We start from the raw sequence: 13,172 nt of genomic DNA, 5'->3' as shown, positions 1-13,172 counted from the left end.
TTCTTCGTAAACAAGCCCACGAAAAATAGCAGAGGGTAACATGAGGCTAAAGTCTAAAAGTACCACACACATAAGTATTAATGTACACAACACATAAGACAATTGACTACTATTTTTATTTGGTTTTCAATAAACAGTTTATTGCAGCATGCAGAATATCAAATACATTTAAGAGAGAAGCCAATCATAGGTAGAACTAAAGCGTTGCAGCCAGTACTGCGGGCTGCAATTTAAAGGGAGGAGGCGGTCCAGCTGGAGAAGAGAGCGAGGGCGCCCCTCCCCTCCGGCTCCTCCTCTCTGCCTCCTCTTTGAAGCAGTCCCCCTGCTGTTGTTGCCGGGCAGGAGTGGACTGGGTGCCATATGCCCCCTGGGCCGTTACAAATTTAGCTTCAGTGAGGGTCGCAGGCATTGCTGCACATACATGACTTATGGCCAGGTGACAGTTGAAAAGTGCTCTGCGGTCTCTGTTTATAGCACCATCAGAGCAGCCGGGTAGCATTGTATGCATGTTGCCTGGTTGTCAGACACATCCATGCAGCTGGTGGCTGCACTGAGCACTCCTTCCAAGTCCACCTACCTGCACTGGTTCCTTCTTGAGTCTGAACCTGCGCTGCGGATGCCCAAGTGATCCCTCCCCTCCCTGACTGAGACCCCAAGTCTCTGCTCCCACCTATCCTCTACCCCACAGGTTCTCAAACTCTGTCCTTGAGACCCCAAACAGTGCATGTTTTCCAGGTCTCCTCACAAAATCACAAGTGAAATAATTAGCTCCACCTGTGGAACTTTTAAAATGTATCAGTGAGTAATGAATACACCTGTGCACCTGCTGGGTGACCTGGAAAATGTGCACTCTGTGGGGTCCTGAGGACCGAGTTTGAGAACCACTGCTCTAACCTGTCTGTCACTACCCATATTCTATTATTCTACTAAATCTATTTACTCCTATTCCTGGCCAAGAACCAGCCCCCTCATCCCAAATCCCCTCCTCTACCCTGTCTATTATAGTCTACTACACTCATGTTGGTAGCCAAGACCCCACCCACTTACTGAAGTCCCCACCCCCCTCCTCTTCCCTATCTGGCTATTCTAATCGACTCCCTCCTGTCCCTGGCAAAGTCCCCACCCCCTCACCCAAGTCTCCGCCATCTTCTCAAGTCAATCCTGTTTCTGTATTCTTTTCCTGTGCCCTGGAGCTCCGCAGGCAGAAACCAGACAGATCCTCCCTCTGGACAGGCAAGTGTCAGTGGTGGTGTGAAAATGTTTTAATGTTGTCTGGGGGGTGGTATACCTATACAGTTTTTAATACTGTCTGTGCTGGGATGGTGTATTATTGTGTGTGCGTATGGGGTATTATTATTATGGTTTTGTGTGTGGGGGGGTGAATATTACGGTTGGGGTTGTATTATTGTGTGTGTGTGTGAGAGGGTTATTCATATTTTCTCCTTCAGAGTCCATAGGGGATCCACAGGGATACAGTGGGGTGTATGTGGTTGGAGTGATCCGGGCTCCAAACAATTAAAGCTTTAGCTCCCAGGATACCCCGCCCCCTGCCACAGGGAGACAGTTTTATGTTTGGTGCCGGCAGGACCAGTCACACCTTTAGACAGGGGGACTGCTTAGGCAGTCCCAAGCTTTGTTTTTGAGTTTGTTTGTTTATCGCAGCAAGACGTCCTAATGGGCGCCTGTGCTGCTGCTCCAGCTACCTCCACCGGCGCCGCAACATTGGTGAGTGGTCTGGTGATTACAGCGGGGGCCAGCGGGACTCTGCTAGCCGCACCACTGGGGACCCAGGGCTGCAGCCGGACAAGAGCAGGTGAGGCGATTCTTCACTTGCGGGGAATCGAGTGTTGTGCAGTCCTTACCTCCGGCGATGGAGACCTGTCGGAGGACGCTGCAGTGGGGCGACTGGTTCGTCAGCTTCCCCACTAGACCACCGGGGCGGTTAAAAGCTGGCGTTGGGGACCATAGGGAGACCAGTGGCACCCGGCGGTTGATGCAGCAGCAGGGGAGGAAGGCTCTCCCCCGGCAGCCCCTCCCCCAGCTCAGAGTGTGATCCCTCACGAGGTTTCCCGCCTCTGAGATGCTCCTCCCCTCACCCTTCTCCCTAATTGAGACGCTAAGCTGCCATTAATAAGGACTTTTTTGAAGCTACAGGTCTCAGGAGATTCGGGTCCAGTCTCCCTGTATACCTCTCCCTGGGGCCAGGTTATACAGTGCACAAATCCTACCAGCCCCTGGAGGCTTGAGAAGTTGATTTAGTGCCCATTATATGTATATTTATATGCATTGTATGTGACATGTACTAGCTCTGTTGTGGTCATATACTGTCAAAAAACTTTGTCAGTTATATCTATCCCTACTGCTCTTGTTTAACCCTCAACTACCAGGGGAGTGGGGATTCACTATTACTTCACATTTACTTGTATTTGTGAAATTGTGTCACTCTGCATTTCTAGCCATACACTGATTGTGTGCTGCTGGCTGGTTATTACTATGTCTTCTACGGGGAAACAGGACCCTCAGGCCCCTGTGCTGGTGACTTGCAGATCCTGTTCAACGTGCTTGTACAAACAGGATTTTGTGCAGGATGGTCTGTGTGCAAATTATGTACTACCTCTCCAGCCCACCTTACCAGCCCATGTCCAGGAGCCACCTTGGGTGTCCTCCTTATCCCAGGTTATGATGCAGTTAGTGGACCACTTATCAGCCCCTGTGCTGCCTCCCACCATGGAGTAACCACAGCTAGTACAACCTACTATGTCAGTACCCCCTTGGATAGATGTTTATGCCCACTCAGTTCAGAATATGGCTCAAATGTCTGCCGCCTGTCAGCAAAGGTTAAATGGCGAACAGACCCGGCTATAGACCTGATAAAGATCCAGACCCAATTCCCGGACCTCGGGTTGGCTGCTTTTATTTACAGTTCTTTGCTAAACTAATTTAAGTCAGTGAATGAGTAAAAACATGTATGCAGTGGGCAACAACTCCACTTCTAAAAGACCGCACAAGTAAATAATACCCCTAAGCGTGCATGTTTTCCTGGACTCCTCAGTAATGAGTACACCTGTGCTCCAACAAAGATATATGGGAAACATGCACTGTAAGTGTGTCCCGAGGACTGGATTTGAGAAGAACTGGACTAAAGCAGTTGAGATGAGTTCTCAATATCTTCTAACTGAGCGACCTCTGCAATTTCACTTAGGATCTGATATGTAACTCGGTGCTTTGTATTCTTACTAGCTTTTGTGCACTGAGGTTTCTTTTAGCACAGGGATATTGGCTGTATTACCGCATCTCCAGTGTAAGATACGCTTCCTGCTGTGGTTGTGGGCCTTTGCTGGATAGACTTAGGGCCTGATTCAGACCCACTCGCGAGCGGCTGTCCGCTCGCAAGTGGGTCGATGGTCTGCACTGAGCATGCGCACGACGGAGGGAGCTCCGTCGTGCGCATGCGCCAGACACGACGAGCGAAGGACTTTCCTTCGCTCGTTGTGTCCGATCAAAGGGGGCGTGCTGTCAATGTTGATTGACAGCACGCCCCCTTTGGTGGGCGTGCCGGGGGCGTGCCTCCCTGACGGGGGCGTTCCCACGGGAACGCCTCCCGTCAGAAGCCGGCCCACTGACATCACTAGTGATGTCAGTGGGAGTGATTTTGGCTCTGATAGAGCCAAAATCACTCAGGAGCTTGCGGTTGAAAACCTCAACCGCAGGCTCCGGCTCGCAATTTCGATGGTCGCGATGGCCATCAAAATGCACGCTCGTATAGCCTGTGGGTGGTGACCCACTGCTATACGAGCGTCCAGGAGGACGCTCCATGAAAATGGAGCCCGGCCCTCATGCAGAGCGTGCGCTCTGCTCAGAGCGTACGGCTCTGAATGAGGGCCTTAGTCACTAGAGCTTTAGCCTGTAGCAGGCGAGTAGCTACTACATGCCTTTCCAGCCTGTGGCTCTCCAGATGTGACTCTACAAGTCTCAGCATGCTTTACCAGCTGATTAATGGGACGGTGCTCTGGGACTTGTAGTTTCACAACAGCTGGAGAGCCACAGGTTGCCAGGCCTGAGCTACCATCATTAGTCTGGCTGTGGATCCTTCAGTGTTTGAGCCCACAGAAAATGTTTGCTGTTCTGATTTTTGTACACACAGTGTGCATGCAGCTATGCAGACGGGATGTAGTCATGAAGCCGGCGGTCGAAATGCCGACCGCCGGTTTCCCAACTGTGAATTCTCGGGATGGGACTAATGATAGGCGTCTAAATACCGACGCCTATCATCAGCCCCACGCTGAAATCCCTACACCTGGCATACTGATTGTAGGTAAGCCGGGCATCGGGAGCACTTAGCGTGGGAGGTGGAGGGTTAGGATTAGGGACTCCCAGGGGTACTTTGGGCTAGGCACCCCCCCCCGGGAGGGTTAGGTTAGGGGGAAGGGTGAGTTAGGGTCAGGCACCACCAGGGGGGAAGTTAGGTTTAGGCACCCCCCCCTCTTCGGGAGAGTTAGGTTTGGGGTGCGGTTTAGGCACCCCAGGGGGAGGTTAGGGTTAGGCATCCCTAAGGGAGGGATAGGGGGAGGAAAGGGGAGGGTTAGAGGTGTTACTTACCTTGGTCGGGATCTTCAGCTTCCGGCGTTGGTATTTCATCCGCCGGGCTTAGGTTCAGCAGTTATTCATACAGATTCCATGCAGACCGCTAACTCCAATGCCCTACACACAGTGAGATTTCCAGAACTCTTGAACAATTTATTTACTCAGAATACACAGTCCTACCTAAAATTGTCATAGTTGTGCAGTGCAAATCAATGTAGCAGGTTGCAAAAAAAAAATGAAGCCATTCCTGCGCTTAAAGACTCTCACAGTGTGCAGCCTGTCACAGAAAGTGGTACATAAACTAGAAGAATTGAAAAAACAGCGACATTTACAGAGCAGCAAAATCATATATTACAAGCAGTACTTTTGCTACTGAATAACTTTACACTTGTTCTTAAACAAGTTTAACTAGTTGTATAAAAGTCTGTATATTTAGAACTGTGCTTCGCTACATCCATTCTTTTTCTCAAGGTATTTTTCTAGATACCGAGCTTAAACTTTGGTGCATGTTCATGTTTTTTTTTATGAGAAACAAGATCTTTAACATGTAAAATGTGCCTAGAAGAAGTAAAATGTGTATTTGTAACAGATGGAAAGAAAAATGTTTGGAGTAGCAAGGTGTTACAGTAAACAATATGGGAGAATGAAAACCGTAAAAAATATGGGAGAATGAAAATGGTCAATTTCTAAAATCTTAATTTGTGTGAAATGAATCAGTCGTATCAGTCAATAATAGAGTCCATGGTTCTGATTAACATAAATAAAGGTAGCATCCCAAACTATACTACACCAATATGTAATGATCTTGCAGAGATATTGACCTAGTTAGGTGAGCTTTAGGTGTCATATGTAATATACTACTCCTATTGGGTATAGTCCTATATTACCTAGGAGTATTCTCACATTTTATACTAAGTGTCATAATTGGGGAATTCTTAGCTGTGGTGTTTACCGACCTTGATTTCCAGATTCTCTACCTCAAATGTTCCATCGCTAACCTACCTTGTATGGTTTTTCCAAGGTAAAAGAAATCACACGGGATATTAAGCAGTTGGATCATGCCAAGCGCCATTTGACCACCTCAATTACAACACTGAACCATCTACACATGCTTGCTGGAGGAGTGGACTCACTGGAGTAAGTCTTCTAACGGTCAATTTAATTTCAACAACAGGTTCCCTCCCTCTGTACTACAGACAGGCAGCTCAATGTATGTGCATTATGTCTAACTATGAAATAAAACCCGGAATAAAAAAAGAATTAGATTTACATATTTTATTATGTTTTAGAGTGAATAAACAGGTTGGTACTAAAATTAGAGAATTTTAATGTATGTTTAAGGTAATTAATATATATTTTAATTTGGTGTAGGTATACATTTTTAAATGGCCTAAAGAGGTCAAGCAGTGAAATTGCCCATATCAACCAATCTGATTGTAGATATCATTTTATAGAATGTACTAGATAAATAATGGGCAGCTTCACCACTTGTTGTGCTAATAAGATTTGAGTTGCAGTGACATTACAGGCCCTGCCCCTGTATGCGAATCCATCTGAACAATACATTCCTGCTAAGCTAGAGACAGTCGCTGTTTAGCTGTGGGAGACCTCTCTCGTATCATGACGACCTGCAACAGGAGTTAAAGGGGGGACATTGTGTTCAGCTCATTCATAAAGTCTAATACTTATATGTATGTTCATTTTCGATTGTGACTTTACTTGATCTTTAAATACAGTCTTGCAATTGGAATGTATAAGAATTGATTTATCTTAGTCACTGTTTGTTATTGAAATACAAATGGTTTGTTTTTGCATTTTACAGAGCAATGACTAGAAAACGTCAGTATGGGGAGGTTGCCAACCTTCTTCAAGGAGTGGTGAATGTACTGGAGCATTTTCAGAAGTACATGAGTATACCACAGATACGCCAGCTCTCTGAGAGGTGAGGGTTGCTGCATGATTTCATGTGAAATGCTGATTTATTTATTTTTGTTGTCTTCCATGTACAAATTGAGGGGCTCATGAAGACTTCACAGCATTTACGCCAAAGCGATGACGTCAAAAGCTCTTTTACTTTTGAATTGCACATATATTATTAAATACTGTACATCACCCACCAAACAAAAAAAGAACTTGTTCCCAGCACTCATAGCCTGGCCTTGCTACAATGTGATTCACTGACTTTATGTATCACATTCAATGAATTACTTTGTGGTAATCACCACTTACTTTTATAGTATACCCCTCAAGATTTCAGATCCATTGACTGGGACAGTGGGAAGTGGCTTTGTATTGATTAGTAGCTGATAGGCCACCAGGCTTTGTCATTCGTGCCGAACAAGTCTTCATCATATATAGGTCTTTTTCTTCCAATAGGCCAACAAATTGGAAGACAGTAGTCTCTCCCCACGATTTAGGTGATAAACTAAAGGAGAACTACATCTCCCAGCAGCCCCCTCCCCAGTGCAAAGATAGAGGGGAGGTGACCGAGAGCCGTGGAAACCAACAGACTGGCAAGTAGGGTTTATCTTTTTTTCGCACCGCGTGCATTAGGAGCGCGCATACCCGCATTATTCCACAATTCAGTGTGAGGTCCACGTGATTTTTTTGCGGAGAAAACCTTGCTCCCAATTGTATATGCCTCATAGAGTGCAATTTTGTAAACATGCCCTTACTTTACTTGGGTTAGAATGCCCCTTCCCTCCCTTCAGAACATAAGGATGTGTATTTTTTGTGCGCACGCACACTTGTGTAAAATGTGTAATTTTACTTTTGTAAACGGCTTTGTGTCTTGCTCAAAATGTCATTGCATGTGAGCTATACACCCCCATCGCTTTTTTTTTTTCTGGATTTTCCACTAACTTCTTAATCATATTAGTGTTTGATGTGTTTCTATAAAATGCCTCTAAACATATCATTATAATGTAATAGTATCATCTCTTTGCAGACTATCCTGATAGCAGTACACAATTATAGAGTATTTCCATTATGTGTCCTCGTCCTTATCATATTAGTGGAAACATTTAGAGAGACCTAGCAGGGTAAGGTTTTCAGGCATTGATCATTGGAGGATAGATGGGAGCCCAGATGCCATCTCTTTATTTGAAATGTCAGTGGGAAACATGATGGATAGTTTATCCTTGATATTTTTAGTCGTATCTTTACCAAGCTCCTTTCCTAATGTTTACATTCTGATAACCATTCCATCTGGTTGTGATAGGAATCGTGATTTGTGCGGAAATGAAAGGCACACCCTGCACATTGCTTACATCTCCAGTGTTCACAATAAGGAAATACATCTAGTTAAAGCCAGAATAAATAACTTGGGGCAGTTTCTTCTCGTTTCCCTCTCTAACAACATCATACATTTGTTATTTCCATATTTGTTCTGTTTCTAAAATGGATTAAAATTGTCCATAAAGCTATATTTACAATTTTGGGCCATCCATGCTTTAGTGTATCAACACTGGAGAGCTTGTAATAAAATTACTTAAAATAACTTGAACCAGTTAACACAGGTATGTGTTTATGTATAGGATAAATGTCATAAGACGCTCTCAGATTTGCCAAAAACTGAGGGAGGAAACCTACACAACCATACAAATGTGACTCTGATAGTGCCTTGTTTAGACGACAACCCAGGTCCTTACAATAATATTACAGGTCTGATCATCACGTATAACTTTTGGTATAGTAAATTAATTAATCAAGTTACAGAATTATATGGTTTTCAGAGTTGATTAACTAACACAGAAATGTTCCAGAATTGTTCCCACTTGTTCTCTTATATTTGCCTGAATACATAAGTTACTGAAATTTAGGGGTCTATTTACTAAACAGTGTTAGGAGACAGAGTGAAAATTCATAAGGTGCCAGCCAATCAGCTCCCAACGTGTTTCGTCCCCTTGATGAAGTCCTTTGGACGAAACGTGTTTGGACTGACCACACCTTGCCTCTTGGACATATGAAATAATCTATCTCTACTTATTCCACTCAGATAAGATGCTAATTTATTTATTATTTTTTTTAAGAAAGGAACGTTTTCTTTTTTAAGTGGCATGAAATATTTTTTATTCTGATCCTCTTTTACTCTGTTTTATTGCTTGCTTGTATAATCTTGTGTATTCCCCATTTCCTTATCCCCATAGCTCCTCCCCTCCCCTTTTTATGAATTGTGTCTCTCAATAAATTGTTTATTATTTATATAATATAAGGCATCTGTGGTCCAGCACTCACACCTTATATCTTGTAATTTGCTGGGGTGCTTCTTTAGAGTTTCCACTGAACTGTGGGTAACCCAACGATAAAGGATATCACATCTACTATACGTAGACATAAAGGCACTCTCCAGACTTGAAGTCAAAACATACTTTAAGCTTTATTAGCATGCACATAATCCATAGTTGCCAATATTTCTGTTCCACTCCGGAACCTTTGTCAAGGCTTCATAAAAGTACAACAGACTAAAACAGAAAGAAATAATAACAAAGAAGTGTCACATAAGGCACAGTAATGCCTCCCAGGCCCTTATCTGGTTATATATTAGAACTTTTAAAAGTCAATACACAACAAAAATTGTGTTATGCTGTAACTAAAATACATCAAATCACATTTACCAAATATCAAAAAAATTCAAATGAGATGAAAGACATATTGTATCTGGTCTAGAGAATCAGTAAATTAATGCTGAACTTCACTCATGTAGCAAATGCTTAAATGGCATATATAGGGATATGTTAACCAGAGTGCAAACTCATTTATGTAACAAAAGCATGTATGAGTATATGCTAGCCAGAGTGTATAATCACTTATGTAACAAATGCTCAGTGAGCACATATTAGTATATGTTAGCCAGAGTGCAATGACATCATACAAACAAGTGAATAGAACTAAAAATAAAGGCTAATATAATAAATAAGCTATACATAAGAATTAGTGTAATCAGCATCATGTTGTAACATGTGTATATCAGTCCAATGATCTATTATAAAAATTGCTTAGTAGATGACAACACTGTATACTTAATATAATACATCACCAATGCAGTCAAAAAACTAATACTGGGGGACATAACAATAAATAAGAAGATAAAGAGCATAACAGTACATGGGGAGAGAAAAGGAAAATTATCTTAAATAATACACATACCTGTGGAGCTGAAAGAGTGTATGTGTGCATGCTGGCATGGCTTTGAATGACAGGCTGCCTGTATTTAAACCAGTCATGACAGGAAGTGGTCACAAAGACAGGAAATGTGGCTTAATATGTTGAAAAGTGGTAGACTGCTTAATGTGACTGGCTTGTGGATAAGTGACACTACTCCATGTTGTGTACTGTCACTATAAAGGTGTTTTAAAGTAACTTAGTTATAATGCTGTGACTAGTTGAAGTTAAAATTAAAGAACAGGAAGTGGGGCACGTGTGTAAGAGGAAGTGTGGCATCAAGTATATGATAGGAAGTGTGGCAAAATCATGTCTGACAACAGGAAGTGGGGTTAGGATCACTCTAGGGTTAAAACAGGAAGTGGGGCTAGAATCTCACCAGTGTTAAAACAGGAAGTGGGGCATGTGTGTAAGATGAAGTGTGGCATCAAGTATATGACAGGAAGTGTGGCAAAATCATGTCCAACAACAGGAAGTGGGGCTTGTATCTCACTAGTGTTAAAACAGGAAGTGGGGCATGTGTGTAAGAGGAAGTGTGGCATCAAGTATATGACAGGAAGTGTGGCAAAATCATGTCCAACAACAGGAAGTGGGGCTAGGATCACTTTAGTGATAAATATTTTTTATGGGTATAAAATGCATTATCCATCAAACAAGTCAATGTGTTAGGAGCAAGCCACAAACAATGTGTATAAACTAACATATGTAACTTTACATCAGAAATTAATGTTTTTTTATATAACGATGCAGAACTGGTAACTAATGCCAATACATATAATATATTGTAGTGGTAATTGTGAGAAATAACACAGGGGGCCTGGGTAGCAAATAAACCAGGAGATATCACACACAAATATAGGTATATACCAGACCAATATATCACATAATGACTATTGTAATCGTTATAACTTAGCAACTGTACAATAAGTAAAAAGAACAATTATTTAAGATTTTTTTTATAAAAATATATTGTAAGGATTATTTTCATTATGTCCTCTAGGGGACACAGTGTCCAAACGAAAAATCCATTGACTTTCTTTGCGTTTGAGCGCTAATATACGATCACCTCGCCTATCGTGCGGAGGTATCCAGTCTATGATCTTACATTTTAACGATGCAATTTGGTGTCTTTCCTTAGCAAAGTGTCTTGCTACTGGTTTTTCAGAGTCTCCATTTTGTATAGCCTGGCGTATAGAGGTGCGATGATTTGCCATACGTTCACGAAAACATCTAGTAGTAAGGCCAACATAATATAGGCCACAAGGGCAGATTAATATGTAAATACCATGGTCTAATTTACAGTGTAGTCTCCATTTCATGTTAATGATTTTACCACTATGTGGGTGGGGGAAATTGGGTCCTGGAATAATGGCACTGCATGTAATGCAACCACAGCATTTGAAGCATCCTGAGCTCAATGATAGTTGTGGTTTTGTATGGATTCATGGTCAGTCGTAGCAACATCTGCTTAAGATTGGGGCCTCTTTTGTAGGCCATCATTGGTGGATCACTATCACGGAAAGGTAGTGATGAATCAGTCTTTATAATTAGCCAATGTGTTTTGAGTGACCGATTTATAATATGGGATTTATTGTCAAAAGTTGTGACAAACAGAGGACATTCATTTTTCTTTTTAAGGGTCTGGGGTTGAATAAATGTATTCCTAGCTTTCTGTAGACACTTAGTCAAGAGTTTCTCACTATACCCACGCTGTATGAATCGTGTTGTCATTTCTGCAATCTGTACCTCCTGTTTGGATGGCGTTGGATTGTTCTGTAGTACTCGCAAATATTGTGATATTGGGAGGCCATCTTTTAGGCAAGGTGTATGGTGGCTAGAGGCCATCAGACAAGTGTTGTGGTCTGTAGGCTTACGGTACAGTGTGGTTTTCAGCTTTCCATCTTGTTTGTATACTGTAATATCCAGAAAATTTATACTGTTGTCTGAGATACTCTGTGTAAATTTGATTGGTTCATCTAGTAGGTTCAATTGTGTAACCATATGGTGAAAGGCTGTTTCTGGACCTTGCCAAAGAATGAACACATCGTCAATAAACGATACACACACACACACACACACACACGGTCAAGAGTTTGGATCATCCCAAGTTTTTAATGAAATGTACGCAGTTTAATGTCTCAATGTGCTAAAATAAAAGCATAGCACAAATAAACAATTGGAGATAAAAAAATCTATAATAATATTGTCTTGACAAAATGTAATACATTTTTGACACATTACAGTAGACAGTTTTTGCAGATATAACTGCTGAACACACTCATGGCCTCTTTTTCTTATTTTGCCCTTCTAACAATTACTGCCTTGCCTCGGGTGACAACAATCAAAGTTTCGGCCTTGCTTTCACGTAAGACGCAACAATCCCACTTGGTGCGATTTTACATGCAACCATTGGTCGCACCATCAAATCTTGCACGAGCCCCATGCTAGGGACAGTATCTCCGTCAAAGTATGGCCTCCAATGTAAGCAGTCAAGCTTCTGAGTTTGCAACCAACTATGCAACATACTGCAACACTGCCATAGTATGTCCATATAATGGTGCATTTCTGTGCATTTGAATAGACACCTCCTAGGAACGTCCAATACATTTTGAATCTCAATTACTACTGCGAGTCTATACGCACACATGGTGGGACTCATGCTCTATTTGACTTTTTAGCTACATAGACATGTGTAGATGAAAAACATGGACCATTTGCATGAACGTCTGCATTGCGTCCAATTCCGATTCAGGCTCTGAATGACTCCCCCATATAAATCCAGTTTTTTCGCGAATGATAAGAGTAAGTAAATTGACCTTCAACTGGCCTGAGTATTTTATTACCTATATTTATTATCGTTATAGGCCTGCATGAGGCGGTTTACTTTTGGATTCAAGCTGGTTTATGCAGTAGTTTGATTATAGCTTAGTCATAGCGTATGGGTATGGTGTAATTTGCAATGAATATATTGAAGAAATTGCCAATAAAACCATCTGGTCCATGGGCCTTACAGGGTTTCAGTAATCTGCCCAATGTCGCTACTTCCACAGCTGTGATTGAGGTATTAAGAATTCCCATGTAATGTGGAATTTGTTTTGCATGTATGATTAATTTACTCTTAGCTGTAAAGGTTTGCACAGAAATATATTTCCTTGGTACCTTTCCTGTCACTGACCAGGGTACCATGCATGCCTCATAGTACTGAATTAATAGATGTCCGTTTTCCCCAGTATAGATTACAGAGAAGACTTCTATCCAAATTTATAAATTATATACCTAGTTGAATAAAGATGTGTGGGGGTGATTTTAGCCTGGGATGGAATTGCAAAGCCGCACACAAGCAGCTTTGCAATTCCGTCCTTGTATATATGCAAATGTAGCATGTGTATGACACCCCTCTGCTGCATTTACGATCCCAGCACTCT

General features: G+C 42.3%; 1 protein-coding gene across 2 annotated transcripts in view; it reads left to right on the top strand.

The window, feature by feature from the left end:
* The window catches only part of VPS53 (VPS53 subunit of GARP complex), a 235,492-nt gene that overhangs the window by 64,732 nt on the left and 157,588 nt on the right, over positions 1-13,172 (top strand). For both annotated transcript variants that reach the window (XM_088449555.1, XM_088449556.1), the window contains 2 exons: positions 5,606-5,721; positions 6,407-6,526. In XM_088449555.1, the coding sequence (XP_088305681.1) occupies positions 5,606-5,721; positions 6,407-6,526 (236 nt within the window). The remainder of the gene's footprint in view (positions 1-5,605; positions 5,722-6,406; positions 6,527-13,172) is intronic.

The sequence above is a fragment of the Taudactylus pleione genome, unplaced genomic scaffold (assembly GCF_031769625.1).
Source record: "Taudactylus pleione unplaced genomic scaffold, aTauple2 ptg000487l, whole genome shotgun sequence".
Lineage (NCBI taxonomy): Eukaryota > Metazoa > Chordata > Amphibia > Anura > Myobatrachidae > Taudactylus > Taudactylus pleione.
Note: the sequence above shows the minus strand (reverse complement) of the source record. Positions and strands in the feature narration are given on the sequence as shown.